Consider the following 24,456-nt stretch of genomic DNA (forward strand, 5'->3'; position numbering starts at 1 on the left):
GTGGGACCAGAAATGCTCTTCCTCTGTGAGTCAGACTCCAGCTCAACTCTGTCCACTGAAATATCTGGAGGAAACTGTCCCTGCCAGAGACCCCCTGCACAAAGAGAATCCTTGAATCCATGGTGACAACCTCGATGCACAGTTGGCACATGGATCTCACCCTCAGCACCTGGCAGGCCAAGGGAAGGACAATGTGCTGACTTTAATTAAGCAGGGACAGGAGTTGCAGAGGTAGCAGTGGGTGTGACACAGCTGCAAACACGACAGAAGTAGATGCAGTTTGAGGTACCCCAGATCAATCAATGAGCCACATTTCTTGCTCGGTTTGTAGCCCTCTTTCATGGGAACAACCCCCACATGCTACCAGGGCACAGAAGGCTGGGAGGGGTGGGGTGATGTTACAGCTCCCTGTGAGGCTTCAAGGCCCATCTGTCCTTCATGAATTTAAGGACCATCCCTCTACAGTAGCCTGTTTATGCCCCACAGTGCAGGTGACCCCCAAGACTGAAAGGTCCCGGGGCTGATCTTCCACCTCATCATTCCCTTCTTGCATAGAATCCCAGACTGATTGGAGTCAGAATGGATCTTAAAGATCCTCCCTCCCTGGGCAGGGACACCTTCCACTTATCCCAAGTTGCTCCAAGCCCCATCCAACCTGGCCTTGAACACTTCCAGGGATGGAGCAGCCACAGCTTCTCTGGGCAACCTGTGCCAGGGCCTCCCCACCCTCACAGGGAACAATTCCTTCCTAGTATCTGATCTAAACCTGCCTTCCTTCAGCTTAAGGCCATTCCCCCTTGTCCTGTCACTCCAGGCCTTTGTCCAAAGTCCCTCTCCATCTCTCTTGGAGCCCCTCTGTGTGCTGGAAGGAGCTCTGAGGTCTCCCCAGAGCCTTCTCTTCTCCAGGCTGAGCAGTTGCACATCAGTTGCTTCCAGCCCTGAGCACAGGGACGCAGCCCAAAGCCCCAGGGGGCTGGGATGTGCCTGGCCACTCCTGTGGGGCAGGATGGGATGCTGGGCTGGGATGCTGGGCTGGGATGCTGGGCTGGGGTACTGCTCTGTTGATCGCCTCCCCATCACCAAATCCTGGCTCCTGTGCTCTCACTGTCCAGCCCTGCCAGCTCTGGGTGCTGGCCCTGGTGGCCTGGAGGTGCTGGGGGCTCCCAGCCCAGGGGAGCCACTCCCTCGGCCCCAGAGCCGCTGGCTCCCGGTCCCTGCGGCAGCCGAGCGTGTGCCGGGAGTGATGGGGTGGGGAGCAGATGGGCCACCCGAGAGCCACAGCTCCCGCTTCATTTGTTTGTTTGCTTAGCTGGGCTCCGGAGCCATCAGGAGGGCAGACCCCTCCTCCCCTCCGGCAAACAGCGGCTCCTGTTTCTCCGGGAGATGTTCTCCCAGCTGCAGCCAGCGGCACCAGTGATCCCGCACCCTCCCTGAGCAGGAGGGCTCGGGGGGTCAGCGGGGACACGAGCAGCCGCCAACACTCCCATCGTGGCCAGAGGCATTTTGAAACCCTGGAAGGTCTGTTCCTGTGAATCCCCAGAAGGGCTGGGGAGGGGGGCAGCGCCGGCAGGAGCGGCGCCGACAGCCGGGGGGGGGCTGAGCTGTGTGAGATCATTTGCACGGGGTGGTCAAAGGCACAGACTAAGTGCTTTGAGCCAGCGCTGCTGTGATTTAATGAAGGTACTGGAAGTGCTTTGGCGCAGTGCTGCTGGCTGAGCACTCCTCTCTTGTGCCCACCAACTCCTCTTTGGAGGAGCTGCCCCTGCTCTTCCCTTCCAGCCTGGTGGGGGGCTGTGAGCGTGTGGTTGGGCAGACTGGGGTGTAAAGTGCAAGTTACTCCTTGCAAAAGTTACTCAAGCCCTGATATCTTTGCAAAGTCAAAGGATCTATTCGAAATGCCAGGGGGTTTTGGGTGGTGATGCCCAGAGTGGTGTGGAACTGGAAGGCACAGGTTCCTCCTGCCCCCAGGGCATCCTCTGGCCTTCTGTGAGTCTTGGTGTCCTGTCCTGCAATGAGCACCTTCCTGATGGAGCAGCAGGGCAAGGCTTGCCAGCACCATTGCAGGAGGGCTCTGTGTGGCTTCGGAGCCACCAGTATTGGTTTTGGTGCCATTTGGGATTCCTCTGTCCTGTGTGTGGCTCTGGCCCTCTTGGAGCCAGTTGCAGCAGAGCTGCTCTGCCAGGTCCCCTCCTCTCAGTGGATGTTTCCTTCCAGCGATCTCTGCTGGCAGCAGGAACAGCTTCCAGCGCCAACCTCGTGGTCCTGTGTAAGTGGTGTTGGGATGAGTCCTTCCCAGTGGCTCCGCAGTGGTTGAATGCATCATCTCATGCTCCAGCTGTCACCTCCCTCACCCTGCCCAGGGGACAATGCTCTGCCCCTGCTGACTGCGCTGTGGGAAGATTCCCTGGCTGAGCAGCACCGAGTCACCACGGCAGGGAAAGGATGCTGAGGGTGTGGGCTGAATGCCAATGGCAGGATCTGCTGCCTCCTGCCCCTTCCCCACCCCTCTGCTTTTTTGCTGCCAGGGATATTTATGGCCCAGACATCATCTCACCATCTCCGGTCCCACCGCGCTCGCCCTGCGGCGCAGGGTGCCCGGGTCGATGAGGCTGCAGGCAGGAGCTGGTGCCCAGCCTGGGAGCTGTGTCACCATGATGGACACAGTGTGGTGACTCTGGGCAGGTTTGAGTGGTGGCTGCTTCACTCCTGACTGAGAGGGACCAGGGAACCCCAGGCTGGGGGTGCTCTGAGTCTCAGGGACAGCTGGGCACCCACAGTGTGGTGACATCCTGTGTCCCACAGACCTGCAGCCAGCCAGGTGGCCTCAGGGAACAGTCAGGCACAAACCTCAGCAGGCCCAGCTCCCTTCTCCAGTGCAGGCAGGATAGGTGCTGAGCACAGCCCTGCGGTGGCCATGTCATGTCTCTGCTGTCCATGGTGACATTGCATAGCTGAGCTCAGCTCTGTATCCAGTGACAGCAGCCTCTACCTTTCCTGTGCCACTGTAGCTATGAGGAAAAGGAGGCACATTTCCTCTGCTCCATCCCAGGAGCATTCAGGAGGCTGCAGCTGGCTGGGAGCAGGGAGATACGTGTGTGCCCCAAGTCTGTGCTGGAGGAGGGCTGAAGCACAGCTTGTCGCTGTGGCAGTGAGGGCCCATCAGTGAACGGTGGCCATGGGGCAGATAACCACCAGCTCCTCTGTGAGAGTGGCTGTGCACACCCCTCACTGTGCACACCCCTCACTGTGCACACCCCTCACTGTGCACATTCCTCACTGTGCACACCCCTCACTGTGCACATTCCTCACTGTGCACACCCCTCACTGCACACCCCTCACTGTGCACACCCCTCACTGCACACCCCTCACTGTGCACACCCCTCACTGTGCACACCCCTCACTGCACACCCCTCACTGTGGACACCCCTCACTGCACACCCCTCGCTGCACTCTCTCCCTGTAGCCATCAGGACAACTTGCTTGTCTTGGTCAATAAAGTGTGATCCCAGGAGGAGAAATGCCCAGGGAAGGCAGTTGGGTCCCCAGCCCGGTGTGTGGGGGTGTCATGAGAGGGCACTGGCTCTGGTGGGAGAAGAGGAGGGGCAGATGATCGGGGGGGGGCTGTCCCCTGGATGGAGACCATACACCACCCTGCCCATTTATCCTCCCTGTCACTGCCCATCAGGGCCGAGCTGCTCACAGGGGTTGTGGTGCAGAGGGCAGAGTGCCCCACTGCAGAGCATCTCCTGCTTCAGAGCCGTCCCTTTGCCACAGGAATCGGTTTGGGAAAAAAACCACCTGCGAACTTGCAGCAGAGTTTCATTGAGCAGAAGCACCGGGACCGGTCTGCGCTCGGTGTCGCTCGGGGGCACAGGGCAGGAGCAGGGGAGCTGTGACAGCTCTCGGGGTGATGTATGGCTCTTCCCCGAGGCAGAGCGGCCGTCCACTGCCATCAGCAGGTAATAGTTACCTCCAGGGAGTGCTGGCAGAGCCGTAAATAGCACGAGGGGCACGAGGGAGCCGTGTCTGGGAGAGGCTGGGGCGGCTTCAGCCGCTGCTTGACACGGACATTAATAACGGCGGGGGCAGAGCCAGCGCTGCGCCAGCATCCACCGAGCCGGCGCTGCGGGCACATGGCGGGGCCGGGGCTGCCGGGGGAGCTGCTGCTCGCTTGGCCCGCGCTGCTGGGATGCAACTGAGAGCCTGCATTTGGTAGGTTTTGCTTTCAGAGGCTGCAGCCCGAGGGCTGGACCCTTTGCTGGGCAGGATCTGCGCACAGGTTGAGGAAGCGGCGTCGGGAGCACTGATGTCCTTGTAGATCCAAGGCGTCTGCTCTGCTCCCTGCGCTGTTTCCCCTGAGCTGGGCTGGTCCCTGCTCTCTCCTGGGGAACCTGTGGCTCCTGCCCAGTTCCTTTGCTGCCGGGCTGGGCTTGAAGGGTGGGGAATGAGGGAGCGAAGGTGCCTTTGTAGCAACGGGGACTTTTTGAGGTTCCTGTTCAAATTTGGGCTGTGCCGTTGGCATCGTCTGGCTCTTGCTGTGGGATCAGCATTGCAATGTGCTGGCAATGTGGGCTTTCTGCCCCGGGACTTTGACAGCCCTTTGGATACCCTCTGTGCCCTGGCACTGGGGACTGACCAGCAAATCCAGCCCTTACCCCTGAAATCGGAGCCATGTGCTCAGAGCCTCGGCGGGGATGGAGGGCACCGGGCAGGGATGGGTTGAGGTTTGGAGCTGGGACTGCTGGGCCAGCTGTGGTTCGGGGCCGGCAGCCGGTGCTGCGGTGGTCTCAGGGCTCTGGTAACTCGGCGTGGGGAGGGCTGGCCCCGGGCTGTTGGCTGAGCCCCTCCGCGGGGCTTACACCGAACTGCGGGGTGCGAGGTTCACCTGCGGACGGGGCTCCCTCCCCCGCATCCTGCCGGGCTGCTGCCCTCGCCTAAGCGTCGGCTCCTGCTTCCCACCGCGTTTGGGGGAGGGAGCGGCTCCGGGAGGGGCTCAGAGCAGCGCCGGGGGTGGGCGATGCCCCGAGCAGAGCCCCGTGCACGGCGACCCGCTGGGGATGGAGGGCTGGGAGTGGGGTCGGTGCAGGCTGCTGGCACGGGGTCGTTCCTCCCTCGGGGAGGCCTTTGCATGCCAGAGCTCTGAGGCAGCTCAAGCCCAGGGTTTTTGGGGTGGTCTCCCATCGGAGCCGCACATCCCTCCCTGCTGCCCTGCCCTAGGCGCTGTCAGGTCCTGCTGTTTGGGTTTCTACACCCGCACCGCTTTTGCTGTTACACTAATTGCTCTGTATCAATTATTCATGGTGCAGTAATGAAGCAGGGGCTGTGCAGTGAGCCCTGGGCTCTCTCTGGCCCCGCAGAGCCACCGTGGCTCAGGACGGTGAGGAGCAGAGCTGCTCGGGGGATGCTCCTAGTGACCACTTCCAAAATGACTCCCCTGAAGATTTTCTCAAGTTTTGGTAGTTCTGCTTTGCATTTCTGGCTTTATTTTCATCCCCTCAGCCCCGTGCTGTGTGTTGGATGCTGTTCCCTGTAGCCATGACCTTCCTTGGTTCTCAGTGGTCACGTTTTGGATCCTGAGGTGCTCACCATCAACGGCTGGGGAGCATTTCACAGTTCTGATCTGATGGATCTGGGCACAGTTTGTCCCATGCTAAGACCTGGAATTGTAATATTGTAACTGTAATATTTTCCTTCCTACTTCAGAAAGGTTGATGTTTCCCTGGGGGATGTAGGTGCTGTTTCCCTGCAATTCATCTGCTGTGGGGAGGGAGGGATGTTCCTTCCAGCACAGGGAGCCCACTGCCAGCAGCAAAGCCTCTGCATATCTCCCAAAATACCCCTGGATTGGGAGTTGGTCTCATTCTCATGGAGTTAAACACTTCTGGGGGCAGGGGAGGCACCTTTGAGCAAAGGTAGATTGAAGAGGGTTGAAGAGAAGCTGGAGAGGTTCTTCCATGGGACACACAGAGGATGAGGCTGCTGCCATGGTCTGGGGACAGCCCACGAGATCAGCTCTTCCAGGATATCCTGGGAGGTTCATTCACTCCTCCCAGGGTGAGAGTGCAGTTGGAGCCCTGTGTCCTTTGCTCTCCTGCTCACATCCATGTCCATTACCTGCAGGGACTTCCCTGCTTCTCCCGATCCCTGGTTTTGGCTGAGGAGGTACCTGGGTTCAGGGCAGCTCTTTGAGATGTGTTTCACCTCCTCATCCTCAGCATTAGCACAAGAGAAAGAGAAAACCCGAACATTCCCATCAGGAGCCAGGAAAGGCTGAATTCAATATCCCTCTGTCCAGACATTACTTGAGCCACTGTGGCTCCATGACTGTGAAGAGCAGAGACTTTGAAATTAGAAGCTGAGAGCCTCAAAAAAAATCCCTGACCTCCCCCAAGCTGGGGATTTAAAGGAATGCCACATGTCATGGTCCTTCTGGCAGTGTGAGTGCTGGCAGCACCAGGGGAGGGCAGGACAGGCTCCAGCTCACAACTGGGCTGTCTCCATGGCTGGTGTTTTCCCAGCTGGAAATCCCAGCTGTGGGCCACCAGAAAGGCCACAGTATTTAAAAAAAATGTTGGAGAAGTTGAGGCTGTGCTGATAAACTCACATCTGGTGGTTGAAATTTGCTCTGCTGGGGAACTAGAACATCCTAGTTGCGAGCAGCTCGAAAAAACCTGCTTGAATTACAGACCAAGGAGCAGAGGGTTTGCAGTACTTCTCACCTGTTTTGGTTTCAAGAAAACTTGAAAAAAAACACGAAAAAACTTGAATTTTTGTGTCAGTGAGTGACCCTCAAAGGCAAAGGGAGCCCAGGAAGTGGGTTATAGGTGCAGGATTTCAGGATGCTGGAGCAGGCAGGGTGGTGTTGGCTTTTTCTGGAGTGGGTCAAGGCTTGTTCAATGGGGAGGTCAGTGTCAGGGACTCTACTGCTGTTGTTCTGGTCTCAGACCTATCATCCTCCTTCCCTAAAGTCCCCCCAGACAGCCATCCTGGGGCCTGCAGGCAGCTTTTTGTTCTGCTTTCTCTTCCCCTTCTTGGAACATTCTGCCTTGGCCACTTAGAAACTGAAACAGTGAAGTGTGAGGTCCTCCAGGCAGGATGTAAAGCCCCTGGGCCTGCCCAGCTCCAGAGAGGGAAACCCAGATGCTGGGAATGGGAAGAGCAACGTGTTGGGTGCAGGGAGAGCCAGATGCTGAGAACAGGGAAACCTGCACCCTGAGGCCAGGGACACCCAGGGCTTGAGAGCAGCGAGCCCAAGACACGGCAAATGGAGAAATCCAGATGTTGGCTGCTGGCTCCTGAGCTACTGCTGCTGCAGGGAGAGCATGGGATGTTTTGGGTGGTGAGGTGGAAGGACAGCACCTCCCTGCTCAGACAGCACCAGCACGGCCTCCTCCTGCTGCCTCCTCCTGCAGCCCCTTGGCCACAATGATGGTGAGAAGGTGCCAACCCCTTTGGGTACTGGAAAAGCTGCTAAAAGGCTCTGGGGAGACCTTGGAGCCCCTTCCAGTGCCTAAAGGGGCTCCAGGAGAGCTGGAGAGTGACTTGGGACAAGGGATGGAGGGACAGGACACAGGGAATGGCTTCCCACTGCCAGAGGCAGGGTTAGATGGGATATTGGGGAGGAATTCTTGGCTGTGAGGGTGGGGAGGCCCTGGCACAGGTTGCCCAGAGAAGCTGTGGCTGCCCCTGGATCCCTGGAAGTGTCCAAGGCCAGGTTGGACGGGGTTTGGAGCAACCTGGGCTAGTGGAAGGTGTCCCTGCCCATGGGTGGAACTGGATGACCTTAAATGTTCCTTCCAACCCAAACCAGTCAGTGTTCCTATGAAACCTGGTCACAACCCTGTCCTTGATGTCCCAAATCAGCTTTGGGCAGCAAGGTGGCCCTTGGCTTTGTGCTGATGAAGTCCCTGGTGCCTCTAGCCAGGCCCAGGCTGGCTGGGATGGCATCACTGCTGCCTCCTTCCCTGTCTCTGCCCCACATCAGGTGATGCTGAGCTGAGCTCAGCCATGGCCCTCCCTGTGCAGACAGGATTTCACAGCCCTGGCAATGCTCTCAGCCCTGGCAATGCTCTCAGCCTGAGATGGAACCAACCCTCTCTCGGTGGTGAGGCTCCTGCTCATCCCCTCCATGCCAGAGAAGAGCAGCAGAGTCTCTGATTGAATTAGTGCAGGGATTTAATTTAATCCCCAAATGTCTCTCATTTTAAAGGAGCTGTTCATTTCCTTCTAGGCCCTTATCTGATATGGGCACCCAGCAGTATGAAGCAGAAGGACTGGACAGATAGACAGCTGTTTTGGGAGGGAGAGTTTTATGGGGAGGGACTTGAGGGCTGTGTGGGTTTTTCCTCTAATTATTTCATGAAATAATGATGACAGTGATTGCAAGACAAATAAAACATAAACAGCATTATTAAAGCACATTCTGGTGCAAATAGCATCCTTGCCTGGCAAGTCTGGAAGCATTCCCTTTTCACAGGGAATTACTGTGGGGGCAGTGAAACAGCCCCAAGGATGGGGTCAGTGCAGCATCTGCTTTGTGCCTCCCTCCAAATCCAGCTGTTTCATGGATGGGTGGATGTCACATGTGGGGCCAAGGACATGATGGTCTCTGAATTTTAATCTTCAGACTCACTGGGGGAGTTCAGGTGATGCTGAATCACTGTCTGGGGCGAGACAGGCTGGAGGGGGACAGAGCAGGTGCTGTCTGTGCTACAGGTGCCATGGGGACACTGTGGGTGTGACAAAAAGGGACAAGGCACACACAGGTGGACATGTGTGAGCTCCTCTGTGTGCTGCCCACTGGCTGTGGCACTGAACTCCAGCATCTTTCTGGAAACCTCTTTGACCCGTGAGCTCAGGCAGGTGCCCGTGGGTGCTGCGGGGTGCCCACGGCCTCTGACTGTCCCCTCTGTGCAGAGTGGGGCTCACACCCCTCCAGTGTTCCCTGGGGGTGTCACAGCAGCAGCCCAGCATCTGCACACAGCTGCCTGGGGATAGCCAGGGGTGGGCTGTCATCCCCACACCCCTGTTCTGTCCCAGGGGTGGCTCACAGGGCTCTGCTGTCACGAGGTGGGACCCCCAACAGGGATACAAGCTCTGTCTGCTCCATGTGTGCCTCTTCCCAATGGGAGGTGAGGCCAGATGGGTCGATTCCCAGGGCTGCTGCTCTTTCTGAAGCTGAAGTCAACTTAATTTGTACAAAGGGAGGTGGCTTTGCTAACTCCAGCTTTCTGGTTGCCATCAGGCTGGTGAAAAGGCTTGGACTCAGCTGGGAATAGTCACTTCTTTTCTGGGTGAATTGTTACTTGGGGGTGTTCCTGTGGAACAGCCCCTGGCCCATCCCTACACGATCTCTGTAGGTGAGAACTGCTTCCCAAAGGGAGGATTTTCCTCTCCTTTGGTCTTCTTTCCTTGCTGAGCTGTTTTTACCCCTTTAGCTTAGATGGAAAAATCCCACAGGACCCTGTTCTGGCAGGGGAGGGCTCATCACAGGCTCCCTCCTCCTGCTCACAAAAAAAACCTTGGAGGTTTTTCCCTTCAGCTACTCTTGGTTTTTCCCTTTAAAAGGACAGAGCTTGCTCAGGCCTTTCCCAGCAGCAGAGGAAAGCTGGAAAAACCATCCTGAAGGTTTTTAAGCTGATGAGAGTGGCTGTGGTTTTACTGGGGAGCCCCACAGCCGTGGTTGGGCTGAGCTTGGGCAATCCAGAGATGGACAGAGTCCAGCCCTTCCCTTCAGCATTTAATAACATGGTGCAGGAGGGGCTGGAGCTGCTGGACAGAGCTGCTGGATGTCTCTGCTGCCCTTGGGGAAGATCCCTGCAGGGCTGAGCCCCTCCAGCAGCTCCCAGGAGACCTGGAGCCATCAGAGTGAGGATGATGTGGCTGGAGCTGAGCTTGGCAGCACTGCTGGGCTGAGCCACCCAGCACTGGCACTTTGGGATTCCTCAGAACCCACCTGTGCTGCTGGGTGCTGGAGGGGGGAGCTGGGTGGCCCCATCCCGCTCCTGCCGGGTGGGAGAACCCAGTGCTCCAGGGATCAGGAGCAGCTGAGGGCAGAGCAGCTTGGCACCACCTGGGGACATGGGAACAATGCCATCCCACCCCGCCGGAGCACCGTTAGGGTTGTACACATTGTGCCAGCCTTGGAGCTGGGATGGTAGGAGCAGAAAGGCTGCCCAGGCAGGTGGCCAGAGAGATTTGGGGTGCTGCTGCCTTCATCCTTTCCTGTCTTCTCCTCTGGGCAGATGCTGGAGACAGACACGGAGAAGCTGGGGCAGATGCACTCGGAGGACGGGAAGGCAACCGTGGGTGATGCTCCTCCGGCTGCCGAGGCACCGGCTCCGGCCGAGCCCTGGGATGCCCTGGGAGCCACCCAGGGCCCTCTCCTGGTGGAAAAGCAGCCAGTGGCCACTGCAAAGGGAGAGGAGCAGCCCAGCTCCCTGCCAGCCTTCGTCATCCCGGAGCTGCGCCTCGACAGCACCTTCAGCCAGAGCGTGGCCGGCGTGGCGGGCAGCACCACGGACGGGGAGGACGACGATGAGGAGGAGGAAGATGAGGAGGAGGAGGACGAGGAGGAGGACAGTGACGAGCAGTACCTGGAGAGGAACGAGGTGAAGCGCAGCAGCATGATCGAGACGTCGGGTTGCCAGCCCGGGTACACACTGAGCGTGCAGGGCTCCCTGCGGCGCCGCACCCACAGCGAGGGCAGCCTCCTGCAGGAGGCCAAGGGGCACTGCTTCACCTCGGACACCACCCTCAACTGCTCCGACAGCCAGGGCACCACGGCCCGCTGGGCACTGCCCTCCCCCAGGACCCTCAAGAAGGAGCTCGTCAAGAACGGCGGCTCCATCCACCAGCTCACGCTGCTGTTCTCGGGCCACAGGAAGGTATGAGAGGGGGTGCTGGCTCCGCCTGGCTGTGGGGGGACACTCCTGGGATGGAGGTATCCTGGCATGTGGCCCATCACTCCATGGCCACCCTGAGGGGTCAGGAAGGGCCCTGCCACTGTCAACCTGCTCTGGGAGATGTTTAACACCCCGGGGATGTCACCCAGAACCCGTGTGCTGGGGCCGTGGGGGGCATCTCCCACCAGTGTGTCCAGACCCTGCAGGGTCCTGTATCCTGGGAAGCCACTCCCACTGAGACTGGTGGAGGCAAAGGTGTCTGTGCTTGCAAAGAGCTGCTCACAGCAGCAGTGAGGACAGGGAAAAGCTGAGCTCCAGAGAGCCTCTGGTGACAGTGTTCCCCAGGGTGCAGGGGATGCCAGGAGCAGTGTGGGTCTCTGCCCCACCAGCCCCTTGCACGGCTTTGAGGGGCCCATCTCGGAGAATAGTTGTGGTCAGCAATGATGTCTGACCCTGCCATGCAGGAGGAGCAGCTGAGGCTGTGCTGAGGGAGCTCTGCACAGGACTGGTCTGGGGTGCTCCCTGTGCCCCCAGAGCAGAGCTGGCCTTGGCTGTGCTTTTGCAAGAAACAATGTGCTACTGCAGAGATCACACAAAGGAGGTGCTGCTGTTCCTGTTCTCTCTGGGTGACCCCAGTGGGTGCTGAGAGTGGCCTTCCCATGGCACCAGCCCCACACCCTGCTCTGCCCTGCTGAGCCCACACCAGCTCCATCCTCCTGCCCCACAGCTGTGGGTGCTGCCCAAGGCTCTAGTGCTTGGCACAGGACTGCAGTGCATTGCTCAGGACCTCATTACCCAGCTCAGGATCTCATTACCCAGCTGAGGACCATGTCATGCCCCTCAGGATCATCTTGTAGAAAGCAGGGTCACATTCTGCTCGGTGGAGGCTGGTACAGAGTCCTGGGGTTAAACCCACGCTCAGGTTAAACCCATGATGGGGTTAAACCACGGTGTGCTTAACCCTCTTCCTGCCAAGCTGTTGCTGCTTGAGAAGCCACCTCTGATGCTGTTTCCTGGAGCACTTTTTGTGCTCAGAGTCCCCTTCCAGCTGGTGAGAGCCCTTCCCAGGCTGACAGCACCACTCATGATGCTGCTGTGCCTAAAGGTAGCCCAAACCCTCTTGGAGGGTGATGTTTTGGGCTGGGGGGTTCAAACCTGCCCCCTTCCCTCCCCCCATCAAGAAAGGTCACCTTTGTGTCAGGGACACCCTCACTGCCTGTCGCAGACGAAGAGGGAGGAGGTGGCAGTGTCAGTGCCTGCTGATCGGTCCCGTTGGTGCTGCTGTGACAGTCCCTGGAAGGAGGGCTCACAGTGCCCCTGTGTGTGCAGCCCCGGGCCTGCAGCTCTGCCGCTGCTCCAGCGCTGCCGGGGCGGGCTGGGCTGTGTGACACTGCCGAGGGACAATGGGAATGGACCCCGCTCCTGCCCCGGGGGGCTCCAGCTGCACTTCCTGGGCTGATCTGGGTGCATAAACGGAGCTCCTCCAGGACTGAACTGCCCCGGTGCAGATGAGGCTGGGATTTTTGGAGCAGGGATCGGGGAGCCCGTGCTGGTGGTGAGGGCAGTGTGGTGGCTGCACCTCCTGCAGCTCCTGCTTCCAGCCCTGCAGCAGCTCTGGCTGCCTGGAGCCTTAAACCACTGTCCACGTACCCTCCTGGGGCACCTCTGCCTGCTCCCATTGCCCTTCTCCTGTTCTCCTGTTGCCCTGCTCCCACTGCCTGCTCCCACTGCCTGCTCCCATGGGCTGCCTGCACCCATCGCCTGCTCTTGTTACCCTCCTCCCACTGCTTGCTCTTATCACTCTGCTCCCACTGTCCTGCTCCCACTGTCCTGCTCCCATTGCCTGATCCCACTACTTGCTCCCACTGTCCTGCTCCCACTGTCCTGCTCCCACTGTCCTGCTCCCATCACCTGCTCTGGCTGGTTGCAGAGGGTCCACAGTGGTCAGGGGAGCTGGGCATGGTCCTGGGCCACCACATGCATGGGATTTTGGGCTACTGCCACCCTCCTGCCTACGCTGTGAAGGGACTTTTGTTGGGCTGTGCCTTTGAATAGTTTGATGAAACCTCTGAGGTTTTTGAAGCAGGACAGCGATGTACAATTCCCATATGGATCCCCACTCAGCTGCCAAGTACCTTTGTGCCAGGGCCACCACATTCATCAAGGCTCTTGGTTGTTTTCCCCCTCTGGGAGCGTTTCAGAGGGGCTCATTTCGTGTCCCTTTTCAATGCCATGGTGCCCGCTGTGCCTCCCCTCTCCCCTGCTCCCCGCGGCGGGGCTGGGAGGGGGTTGTTTTGGGAAGGCATTGTGGCCGGCAGCGCTGGGACTCCCCGGGCGAGCTCCGCCGCTGCCTTTTGTCCCCGAGCCTGTCCGGACAATGGCAGGAAGCGGCCCCGGCTGCGTGTGGCCCCGGCCGGGCCGGGCCGATGTGCCCGGGGAAGGTGCTCCGCGAGGGCCGCATTGTTCGGGGCCGGTGAGCTCCGGAAAGCCGGGCGCAGAATGGAAGGAAGTGTCAGAAGCCCCGGGCCCGGCGCTGCGGGGCCGTGCAGAGGGTTCCCACGGCCTGGCCGCCGGGAGATGGTCCTGGAAAGCGCCTGGCAGCCCCCGGGAGCGCGGGGATGAGCGGGCTGTGGGGTGGGGCCGGATGCGGGGCCGGCCGTGAGCATCTTCCAAGTCTCATTCTGCAATGGAACGATTGCTGAAGCCCCCGAGCTGTGGTGATCCCAGGGGTGCCCCCCCGGCCCCAGGCTTTGTGACTCGGGGGCTGCACTGGTGCTGCCCTGAGCTTGTGGCACATCCCAGGTCCCCTTGGTTTGCCCAGGCTGCCCTAGGGTGGTGGTCAGGGAGTGCAGCCCTCTGGGTGTTCCTCGACCTTGAAAACTGCAATTATATGATTCAGTTATGGCTGAACTGCTCCGATTTCTTCCTGCTTGGGGACTTCTGGGGGACTCTTGATGGATTTTGGATGCCCAGCCTGCTTCTGGGGGGCTCTGCAGGCTGGGAAGGGGTTCTTGTGCCTACTCAAGATAGCAGGAATAGGAGCATCAGGAATGGGGATGTGGGTGTCCTCCCCACAGGAGGTACCACTGTCAGCATCTTGAACCTGGAGGGTACCTGGGCCACCAACTGTGGCATCTCCTTGGATGCTCCAGGAACACCATGGACTGAAGGTGGCACAGGATGAGTGGGGGAGTTCCCGTACCAGAGCAGAGAGGAGCTGGTCCTGTTGCATTGCCATTGAAAGGAGTCCTGAGGATGCCATGGGTCTGGGCTGTGTGTCTGCAGGGACCACAGGGGATGCTGGCCCTGCTGGTTGGTGACACAGAGTGACACTGTGGGGGGTGCTGGTGTGATGAGACAGACTCTGTTTCTCTGTTCCCCCCCAGCTGAGTGGAGCCGACCCCGAGTGCAGCTGTGATGAAGGGGACGAGACCTCCCGCAAGAAACGGAGCAGGAGCCTGTAAGTGTCACACTGGGGTGGCATCAGGGTGTACCAGGGCTGTTTGTGGGGTCAGACACCTCTTCTGAGCCTCACTGGTCCCTGCAGCCTTTGGGGTCCTCCCTGTCTTGTTCCCCCAGACTTTTCTGGACAGAAAAAGGCTCACTTCAGACAGAGAGTGGTTTTTGGGGAGGATGGTGGTGGAGTGCTGGGGACATTGCACAGCCCCTTTGGGAGCACCCCTGTTCTTTGACAGGGGGAAGACACAAGCTCTTGCTGGTGGCCTGGGGGAAAACAGCTTCCAGGGTTCAGGGAGAGGACATGCAAATGGTGAAATCTGAGCTGGGGGCCTCCTTCCCGCTGGCCCCACGCCGGGAGGAGGAATGGGGAGGTGGAATGGGGGGGTAGGAGGAATGGGGAGGTGGAATGGGGGGGTTTCCCACTGCGGGTCAGGCTCCAAACCTTGCGGCACATCGAAGTGTGCGGGCAGCGTGGTGGGAGCGGTGAGCACGGGGACCACTGAGGCACGCTGGCAGCCCCTCCACCTCTCCTGGTAAGGCTTTGGGCTGCCAAAAAGTGGCTCTGGGCAAGGACAAGGCAGCCGTGGCCTTTGCTTGCCATGAGCACAGCTGCAGCCGAGGGGGGGAGGATGTTTGGGAACGCGACGCCAGATTGGGGTGTCACGGCCACAGGGGTCCCCTTGGCTGGGACCTGTGCCCTGGGACACGTGTTTGCGGGCAGGTGGAGGAGCTGCACGTGGTGTGAGCGGCTCAGGGGGTGCGAGGGGGCCGAGCACAGGGGCTGTGCACGCAGCTCGACGCCCCGGCCGGCTGTGCCTCCTGCCAGCGAGCGGCACTGTTGTCCCGCGTGTTCCTCGCCGCAGCCGCCTATTTTTAGCCCTTTTTATTATTCTCCCCCCCAGCACTTGAAATGAAAACGCATCCCTGCAGCAGGGCCGTCCCTCTGTCCGCGTGTTCCTGCGGCGCTGGGGGAATCGGGCTGGCGGGGGGAGGCTCAGCCCCCCCGGCTTAGCGGGGTCAGGGGCGGTTGCACAGAGGGTTTTCTCCTCACCTTGAGCCGGCAGTGGATGCTCTGGGGAGCCTCTTGCCATCGCACAGCCGGCTATTGGCTGTGCCAGCCGCCCGCGGGGGTATTTATGGTGCCAGTGCCGGGGCTCGGCACTCGCCTCCCATCCCGGCAGCGCTGCCGGCCCCATGTACCGCGCCATGGTGGACTTTTCCGAAAAATACCTGGAAAGGTAGGACCGCAGCATCCCGCGAGGAAGGGTGATGTGCTGTGCGGGGCGTGGTTTGCACCAGTGCGGGGGGATGTACGACCTTGCGGTCACGTTTGGGGGCAGGGGCAGGTCACTTTGTGGAGGCAACTCCAGAGTGAAACCAGCAATTTTTTATTGAATTGTTTTTGCTGAGACATCCTGCAGTCTGGCTGTAGCTGTGGGCTGTGTGTGCCCAGGGCTGTCACAGCCTGGGTTGGTGCCACTTGCTCTTTATTTGCAAGAGGAGCAGCACGTGTAAGTCGGGGAACGTCCTTAGGAGGTGCTTGCTGGTGTGTTGCAGCTGGAAAATCCACCCACGAGCCACGATCACCTGCGAGCCCCAAAGCCCAGTGTGTGGCCAGCTGGCACTGTGCCCAGGGCTCTGCGGGTGAGGTGACCCACGTGTGCCACACACACAAGGGCTGTTCAGTGCTCTGCCAGCCCTGCCGGGCGCCGGGCTGCTGCCCTGCTAAACTGGGAACACTGCTAAAATTGTTGTTGCTGGAGGGTGTGTGGGACGGCTTGTCCCGTGTGGTGGCTGGTCCTGGGCTGCCGGCAGTGCTGGCAGGGCGCTAATGGGAGGCAGATGGTGTTTGGAGTGTGAGGCTCTGTGTTTGGATCTGCTTTTCCCACGTTAGTGCTGAGCTGGTGCCTGGCAGCTGGCAGCGATGGGATGTGTGTCCTGCTGGAACCACAGCCCAGGTGGTGTGAAGGCAGCAAAACTGTCCATGTCCCTCCTGAGGGCATGGATGGCACTGGGGACTGGGGAGGGGGTTATTGCCCTCTACAATCCTTCCATGGCTCAGGGTGCTCAGCACTTGAGGGACTGATCTCTGTGGTTGCTGCAGCTCTTTTTTTTTTTTCCCTGTGGATCGCTGTATTTTACCCTCCCAGGACTGGAGAGAGCTGTGGGTCTGGAGAGTATCACTTGGGGTCTGGGTTGCACCCTTGTGTTGAATCCCTCCTGTGCCTCTCATGTTCCTCGCCAGCCCTGGGATGGCCTGGCCAGGCAGAGGTGGCTCCTCTGAGCGTCTTTGCACACCCACTGCTGTGCAACCCGTGGGAGGTGGCAGGGGTGACCTGGCCATGCCGCCCTGAGGTCCCATCCGCCCTGGTGGCCTTGGTGGTGGGTGCAGGATGAGCATCCCAGGCCACCCTGGGTGTCCCTGCTCCTGTGCCGGCGTGTCATGCACGAGCTGTGCCACGAGGGGACAGCACCGTCCGCGCGTCCTCCCCGTCCCTCCCGCACCTCCTGTCCCTGCCTTGGCCCTGGGCAGCCCTCGCAGGGCCGGGCTGGGGCTGGGCTGGGCTGCGGGGGTCTCATTTTCCCATGGCACTTGCCAAAAATCTTTGTCCTGCTTTGTGCTGGCGGCAGTTTCCCGGGGGCACCCTGAGCCCTGTGCCCGGGTGCACATCGGTCTGTCCGTCCAGGGACAGCAGAGCGGGGACCTGAGCAGGGACGGCGTGGGGTGTCTTTGCCCCAGCGCCCGTCGGTGCCATTCGCTGCCAGTCCCAACCACCCTGTCACGGGAATGTCCCCACGGCCTTGCCCGTCCCGGGCTGGCACCGGAGACACGTGAGCGCCAGCGGGTGCCCAGCCCTGTCCACGCAGCGGGGACACAGGGCAGCGCTGCTGTCCCTGCTCTGCTCCTCATCCCGCTCCGCCCCATCGCCGGCCCCGCTGCCTTCCCGGGATTCCTGCGCTCTATAAATAGCCCTCGTAAATCCTCGCCGCGAATATTTTTCCCCGCCGTCTCTTGAAAAGGCCCCACTATCCGCCCTCCTCGGCGCTGATTTTTTCCACCTTTCCTCAAGTTTCCCCAGCAACGGCGGAGCCGCCCGAAGCAGCGGCGGGGCTGACACAGCCCTCGCTCCCCCCCGCCCCGCGCCGCGTTTAAAGCCCCGGGCAGAGCCCTCCCGGCCCCGCGCTGGCCGCTCCCCGCGCCCGAGCCGCCGCTCCCCGCGGGGGCTACCCCTGCAGCCATGCCCTTCTTCCGAGACCTCTCCAAGCCCCAGCCGCTGGAGTTCCACGCCGAGATGCTGCTGGCGGTGCAGAGACCCCACAACGGCAGCCTGCAGCGCCGGCACACCATGAAGGAGTAGGTGGAGGGCGCCGGGAGAACGGGGAGAGGCTGCCGGAGGGTCCCCCCTGGGTGCTGGGTGTCCACCCCCGACCCCTCGGCCGCCTGCTAAGAGTTGCTCTTCTCTCTAGAGCCAAGGACATGAAGAACCGGCTGGGGATTTTTCGGCGGAGGAACGAGTCCCCCGGAGCCAACCCCTCCGGCAAGCTGGACAAAGTGCTCAAATCCCTCAAGTAGGTGCTGCGAGAGGGGGGAGTGGGGGCCGTGGGGATCGGGGGTCGTGGGGATTGGAGACCACAGACACAGGGGATCAGGGCCCGTGGGGATCAGGGGCTGTGGGGATCGGAGACCGTGGGGATCGGGGATCAGGGGCCGTGGGGATCAGGAGTCGTGGGAATCGGAGAACATGGGGATCATAGATCATCTGCTGTGGGGATGGGGATTTGTGGGGATCGGGGGCCGTGGGGGCTTGGGGACAAGCTGCAATCAGGACCTCCTCAGCTCCTGGCAGGCTGGTTTCACCCCATTTAGGGAAGCTGTGGACAAGCAGTTTTTGTATCTGGAGGAGCATTAAAAATACTTTTTGGCTGAAAATTCCCCCAAGTGGGTGGGAGGTGCTGCCTGGGCAGTGGCACAGCAGCAGCTTGTGTTGGAAATGTACCTGATGGCAGCAATCTCCCAGTGCCTGTACATGGAACTTTAACCAGCTGGAGGATGGTTTGAAAAACCACTTTGCTCTGGAGATGCTCCAGCAGCTGGAGACGAGCCCTCCCTGCTCTTGCTCCTGACAGCTTCTCCGGCTGCTTCAGGGGCAGCTGAAATCCCACTTTCCTGCAGCTCCTGGGCATCACCCGGAACTTTTCCAATTCTTGCTCAGGCACCCCAAGTGGCACAGCTGCCTGCACAGACCTCCTTGTGTCGGATTCTCTTCCTGCCAGTCTAAAGGCAGAGGTTTCCCTCTGGCAGAGCTGCTGTTGTGCTGCCTGGTGCAGAGCCCAGCTCTGCCTGCAGCTGCCCCGGCAGTGCCAGTGCCAATGTGAGAGCCGGGGCCAGCCCCACCGGGGCACACAGCATGGCTTTGTCCACTGGAAATGTTGAGCAGGAGGCCAATTTGGGAGCCAGGACCAGCCCTGCTGGGCACACAGCCTGGCTTTAGCCACTGGAAATGTTTAGCAGGCAGTGAAAGTGGCTTTTGCTGCTTTGCTTTGCCAACGCTCCGTCCTTCTCCCGCAGGCCCACTCCCGAGGAAGCACTCAAGTGGGGAGACTCCCTGGAGAAGCTGCTGCTGCACAAATGTAAGTGTATGTCCACCTCTTCCACTTGTGTTTACTGCCAGAGGAATATCCAGTCACGTGCATGGATAAAGCTGGGATTTCCTCTGTTAATCCCTTCCGGTGTTTGGGGACAGACCATGAAGAGAAATCAGGCTGTCCCTTGTCTGCTGCTCCTGCCTGGCCCAGGGAGGGAGTTGGTGACAGAGGCCAAGGGGAGCAGCTCAGGGCTGCAGCCCCCCTGTTTGGGGAGGAAGTGATTCGTGTCTGTGCAGTGGGACTGTGGAACAGGAGCTGCTTTAGACATCCCCTTCTCACATATCATAGCTGGGGGACCCCACATTATGGTCATGTCCTGCTCCCAGCCCATAGGGATGGCCAGGGGGTCCTGTCCCCGTTGCTGTCCCCACTCCAGCCCAGCCTCCCTCTTGGCTCTGTGCATGCTGGAGGTGTGGATTCAGCACACGGGTGGGTTGTGTTGCTGTGCTGGCCTGGCAATGCCATCACTGCCTGTTTGCACAAGGGGGTTTTTAGGACACAGTGTGGGGAGGTGGTTTAGGCTGCAGCTTTGCAGGGTTGTTGGGCTGAGGGTCTCGTGGGGCCATTCCCTGCCTGGGAGCCGTGAGTAGAGACATGTCCCTGTCCCCACAGACGGGCTCGCTGCCTTCAGGGCCTTCCTGCGCACCGAGTTCAGCGAGGAGAACCTGGAGTTCTGGCTGGCCTGTGAGGAGTTCAAGAAGATCAAATCCCAGTCCAAGATGGTCTCCAAGGCCAAGAAGATCTTTGCCGAGTACATCGCCATCCAGTCCTGCAAGGAGGTGAGGGCTGGCTCCCGCGCTGGCGCGTGGCTCCCTGGCACGGGGAGCTCCCTGCCTGGGAGCTGCTCATCAGCCCTGGTCTCTCTGCCCGCAGGTCAACCTGGACTCCTACACCCGGGAGCACACCAAGGAGAACCTGCAGAACATCACCCGCAGCTGCTTCGACCTGGCGCAGAAGAGGATTTACGGGCTCATGGAGAAGGACTCGTACCCCCGCTTCCTGCGCTCTGACTTGTACCTGGACATAATTAACCAGAAGAAAGCCAGCTCCCCGCTGTAGACCCAAGGACTGTCTCGGGGCAGGCTGGGAGCTGTGTGTTTACATGGAGTTGGGCAGTGAAGGCCTTCCTGGGAGCCGGCGGGAGCGTGTTTTCCTGCTGCCACTCGTGCCCCCAAGCCATAATTCCTGCAGCAACGGACGTGGGGCAGCTGAAGGCACCGAGCTTGGGGCCAGGGGGACCGACACACCAAGCAGTCTGGTACTGCTCCATCGCGGGTACGACGCCTTCGGGGTGACTCCGGCGTGGATTTTAGCCAGGAGGGGAGCTCCCACGAGACTACTGTGAAGCAGTGCCCCGGCTGTGAGCATTCCTGGAGGGCGGCGAGTGATCCCAGATTGCCCAGGAGGAGTTTTGAGCGGGGCTCCAGCGAGGGGGACAACAGCACCACCATGAACACCACCCCGGATCAAAGCCTCGTGGCCTGGCCCAGCCCCAGGATGCTGCTGTGCTTCCCCGTGCCGTGGTGCCTCCCGGCTGCCCCGCGGCAGCAGCTGCAGGAGCCTCCTCGGCTCGTCCCCCGGGAGCAGGGAGAGCCGGGTCCTCCCCCTGCGCGGGGGGTGTGCAGACCACCCCCTCCCACCCCACCCCTGGTTTATTTATTGACCTCCTCTAGCTGGACATTACTGTGTAATAGGAAACCCCCGTGTCCTTTCCCGTTCCCAGATGACAAGTGCAATATTTGTGTGTGTCGCGGCCGAGTTCTCCGGCGGAGTGGATGCCTTTTTTTTTTGGGTGTGTACATTTTGTAAGTAGCGGGTTTTACCTGACAGACCATTCCCTGGCAGCAGGCCGCTGGGGGAGCCTGGTGTATATATCTCATGCCCTGACGACGGAGGGTTTGGCGATGGAGAAAAGCAGCTCTGTGAAGCAGACGCTCTCCTGACTCTGGATAACAATACTGTGTTTTGGGAAGCGGGGGTTCCTGCTGGCCCTGGCAGAGCGGGGTGGACTGCCTGCCTCCCAGTTTACAGTGCAAAGCATCTCTGCAGCTAGAAAAAAAAAGTACATTGTCATGGTCATAGGTAAATAAAAGGAGAATATAATTTCTTGTAGCTGCCTTTTCTTTGTGGCACGTTTGTCGGCACTGGTGGAGCCCTCGCTTCACCCAGGAGTGTAAAATCCTATTAGTGCATGGCTAAAGAAGGGAAAATCTGGTTCCATGAATTTCTGAGCTGTTTTTTATGATGGACCAGCTGCCAGATGCTCCTGAGGCCAGGCCTGGGTGCAGGAACACAGTTTTGCCCAAAGCAAGACTGTTCCCAAGGCCTGTGGTCACTGTTTAAACACGGCAGGGCAGGAACCTCTGACCACGGGAATGCCCAGGCACACAAGTGACCTCCTGTAGCTCTGGGTCCCTCGGGGGATGCACCAAAAGCAGCAACAAAAAGCCCAGCAGTGCTATTCCAGGTCTGTGCATGGCTTGGCAGGGCTGCTCCTCCCCAGCAAGGGCAGCACCCTGGCAGCTCTGGTGTGGGATGCAAATGTTTTTTAAAGGCTGTTCCTGGTGTGTTTGGTAGAACACCAATGTCCCTCACCTGCTTGTGATCACTCAGGAATGTGCTTCTGGTGCCACAGGGCTGTGCTGAGCCATGGGATGGCTGCCCAGAGGTGCTGCTGGAGATGCCCAGGCTGCCCCAGCAATGCCACCTGGGTATCAGCTCTGCCCAGCAGATGCCATCTCTTCTGGGGAACTGTCTGTGTTTCCCCTCTTTAAACAGCCAGCAGGTGGTGGCCAGGTGGGGAATCTGAGGCAGAGCTGAGGGTTCCCCTCAGGTCTTGAGGATTCCCCTCAGGTATCAGGGTTGGTGGGATGCCTGTGTGGCTCTCCTGGAGTTGTTTTTGGCACCCCAGGCTTGAGGTCAGTGTGACCCAGTCACTGACCCTGGAGCTGCTGGGTCCCAGCTTCCTCCTCCAAACCAGACCCTCCTCTTTCTCCTGGCATTGCTGAGAGCCTTCATCTCCTCTCTGTCTCAGCTCGGAGGGTTTCCCTCCATATCTGGAGTCATCACAGATTTTCTTGCACGTCCCTGCTTTCTCAGTCCCCCATGTTCCCCTGATCTCCCTTCACTCCACCCCAAGCCATCAGTGTTAGGAAACTTGCAGAGTTCCTTTGTTGGTCCCCCACTCCTTGTCCTCAGGCTCCCAGGGGCAGCCACAGGGGCACTGGGCTCAGGGCTCTGGGGGTACTGGGCAGCTCAGTACCTGCCATTGCCTTCTCTCTGCCCTCAGTGCCAGGTCCTGTGGTGCTGCTGATTCCCAGGAGCATCCCAGCCTCCAAAGCACGCTGTGTTTTGAGCCTACAACCTGCCTTGCCCGTGGGAATTCTCCCAGCCCAGGCAGGCAGGGAGGGCTGGAGCTGCCTTGGGACGTGTGGGACAGGAATCTGGTGCTCGACTTTGATCCCTGCAGGGGACAGAGGCACCGGTGTGTGTGAGAGGAGGAGCCCTGGGCACGTGGGGTGAGTCCCTGGAGCAGATGGAAATAGCCCTGGGTGAGTGGCAGGAGGGGGGTTATTGCTGTAAGAGAATTTATTGCTGACCTGCAGGGTACTGGGTCAAAGGGCAAACACCATCCCATCCCCACGTGTGGGGAGCACTCGATTGCAGGGACAGGCAGGGCTGGGCTGAGAACTGCAAATGCCACGTGCTTGTCCCGTGTTTTCCTGGGATGGCCAGTGCCCTCTGCAGCACTGAGGTCTCATCATGGACCTTGTGGTGACACTGAAGCACAGCTTAGTCCCCTCTGTGCTGCAGCAGAGGAGCTGTGCCAGCTTCCCCAAGACTTTGTGCCTCAGGGCGAAGGATATGGGGGACTTGGAGCATCTGGATGGGGACTGGGTGGGGAAGGTCAGTTCATGGAGAGGGTTTGTTCTGAGGGACACTGGTTGGGATGGAGATACAGCCCCACTGCCTGAGCAGCAACTTGTGCAGGAGATTAGGGGACAGGGAGCTGCTACAGGGACACTGAGCTTACAACACAAAGAGAAGGGGGACAGAAATGTCCTTATTTAGCACAAACCAAGATGTCCAGGACAAAATCCAATCATGAAAAGAGAAGAAAATATTGACTTGTCAATGCCAGTGCCACAAGCCTGAGCAGTAGAAATGGGAATTAGGTATTCCTGATTCCTAATTCGAGGCACAACCTCAACCCGAGCAGAGCTGCTGATAGCTGGAGGGGTGTTCCCAGGGCAGCAATGCTAAAATCCTGGGGGAGGTCACCTGTCTGGGGATGGCCCTGGGGGTGGAGAAGTGGCCATTACCTGTAGCCAAAGCCACCTAAGCCATGAAGGTGGTGGGTGGCACAAAGGGGACAGTGACAGGGTGACAGCCCCTCCTGGGCTCATCCCAAGGCTCAGGTGTGTGCAGGCAGCTGCCTCTGGCCATTGCTGCCCTTTCACACTGTGGGCAAAGGCAATTTCCCAGTGTGGAAACCAGTGCCTTCCAAAATAGGGAGCACCTTATCTCAGCAGATAACCAGGATTTATCTCAGGGCTAAAAATGAGTGGTTGCTGAGTTGCAAGTAGTCACAACTCGCTGTGTTTGTTATGTGCAAACAGAGCAAAGTCCACCCTGGAGCGGGTGCTCTCGGGTCATTCCTGGGACAAAGCTCACCCAGCTCAAGGCAAAGCACCCCAGGGAAAGGATTTATGTGGGAAAATGGGAATAATCACCAGAAAGGGCTGAAAGCCTTGATAGGTTCAAAAATGACCTGATCCTGTATGTGAAAAAGGTTAAGACTCCTGGGAAAAACATCTTAAGGTTTTAACATCCCAGTTCCCTCACACCCTCAGGGATGAGGAGGTTGGGATGAACCAAAAGCACTTGGGGAGGCTGGTAAAAGTCTTACCTGTCCCAGGTGGTGGGTTTGACCCTTCAAGTGTCCCTCAGCTCAGTATTTCATCACCTTCCTCATGCAGCAGCCAGAGGTGTGTGCAGGGGTCACCTGTGATTTACAAAAGCAAATGAACTTCTGAAAATAGCAGGTACATGAAAATCCAGCTCAGGCTGTTGAGAACCTCTTGGATGAAGATTTATTGGGAGAAGGTAATGAGGAGTGTGGGCATCCCATGCTGGGGTTGTGCTGTGAGGCCTGGCTTGGCAGGTGAGTGTTTGCAGCACTGGGATTGCAAGGGGCTTCATTCCAGAGCTGGCAAATAAAAAGTTTGCCTTTTTATTTCTACAGAAATGAAATTTTACCTTTCTGACAGGTATGCACTGTGCCCTGAGACACCTCAGCAGTGCACAGTCTTTCCTGGGCTTTTCCAAGGCACCCATCCTGGAGTATAAACTCACCCAAATAAACATAACTTTCTACTTAGCAAAATAATTCCTTGGACCCCTGATTAGACAAATATTCTCAGAATAGAAACAAGGCTACTTTATA

At 59.0% G+C, this 24,456-nt stretch overlaps 1 protein-coding gene across 7 annotated transcripts in view; it reads left to right on the forward strand.

Annotated features, from left to right (window-relative positions):
• RGS3 (regulator of G protein signaling 3) overlaps positions 1-21,122 on the forward strand; it is an 85,994-nt gene extending 64,872 nt beyond the window's left edge. For 5 of the 7 annotated variants that reach the window (XM_051807901.1, XM_051807902.1, XM_051807904.1 and 2 more), the window contains 6 exons: positions 10,245-10,886; positions 14,291-14,364; positions 17,832-17,933; positions 18,934-18,995; positions 19,623-19,789; positions 19,884-21,122. In XM_051807901.1, the coding sequence (XP_051663861.1) occupies positions 10,245-10,886; positions 14,291-14,364; positions 17,832-17,933; positions 18,934-18,995; positions 19,623-19,789; positions 19,884-20,069 (1,233 nt within the window). In that variant the 3' untranslated portion in view covers positions 20,070-21,122. Of the gene's footprint in view, positions 1-10,244; positions 10,887-14,290; positions 14,365-15,275; positions 15,602-17,274; positions 17,719-17,831; positions 17,934-18,933; positions 18,996-19,622; positions 19,790-19,883 lie in introns of those variants that run through there. The other 2 variants (XM_051807908.1, XM_051807907.1) reach the window with 2 other exon arrangements.
• The last annotated feature ends 3,334 nt before the right edge of the window (positions 21,123-24,456 follow it).

This window comes from Manacus candei, unplaced genomic scaffold, assembly GCF_025592945.1.
Source record: "Manacus candei isolate 608988 ecotype Guabito, Panama unplaced genomic scaffold, ASM2559294v1 h1tg000071l, whole genome shotgun sequence".
NCBI lineage: Eukaryota > Metazoa > Chordata > Aves > Passeriformes > Pipridae > Manacus > Manacus candei.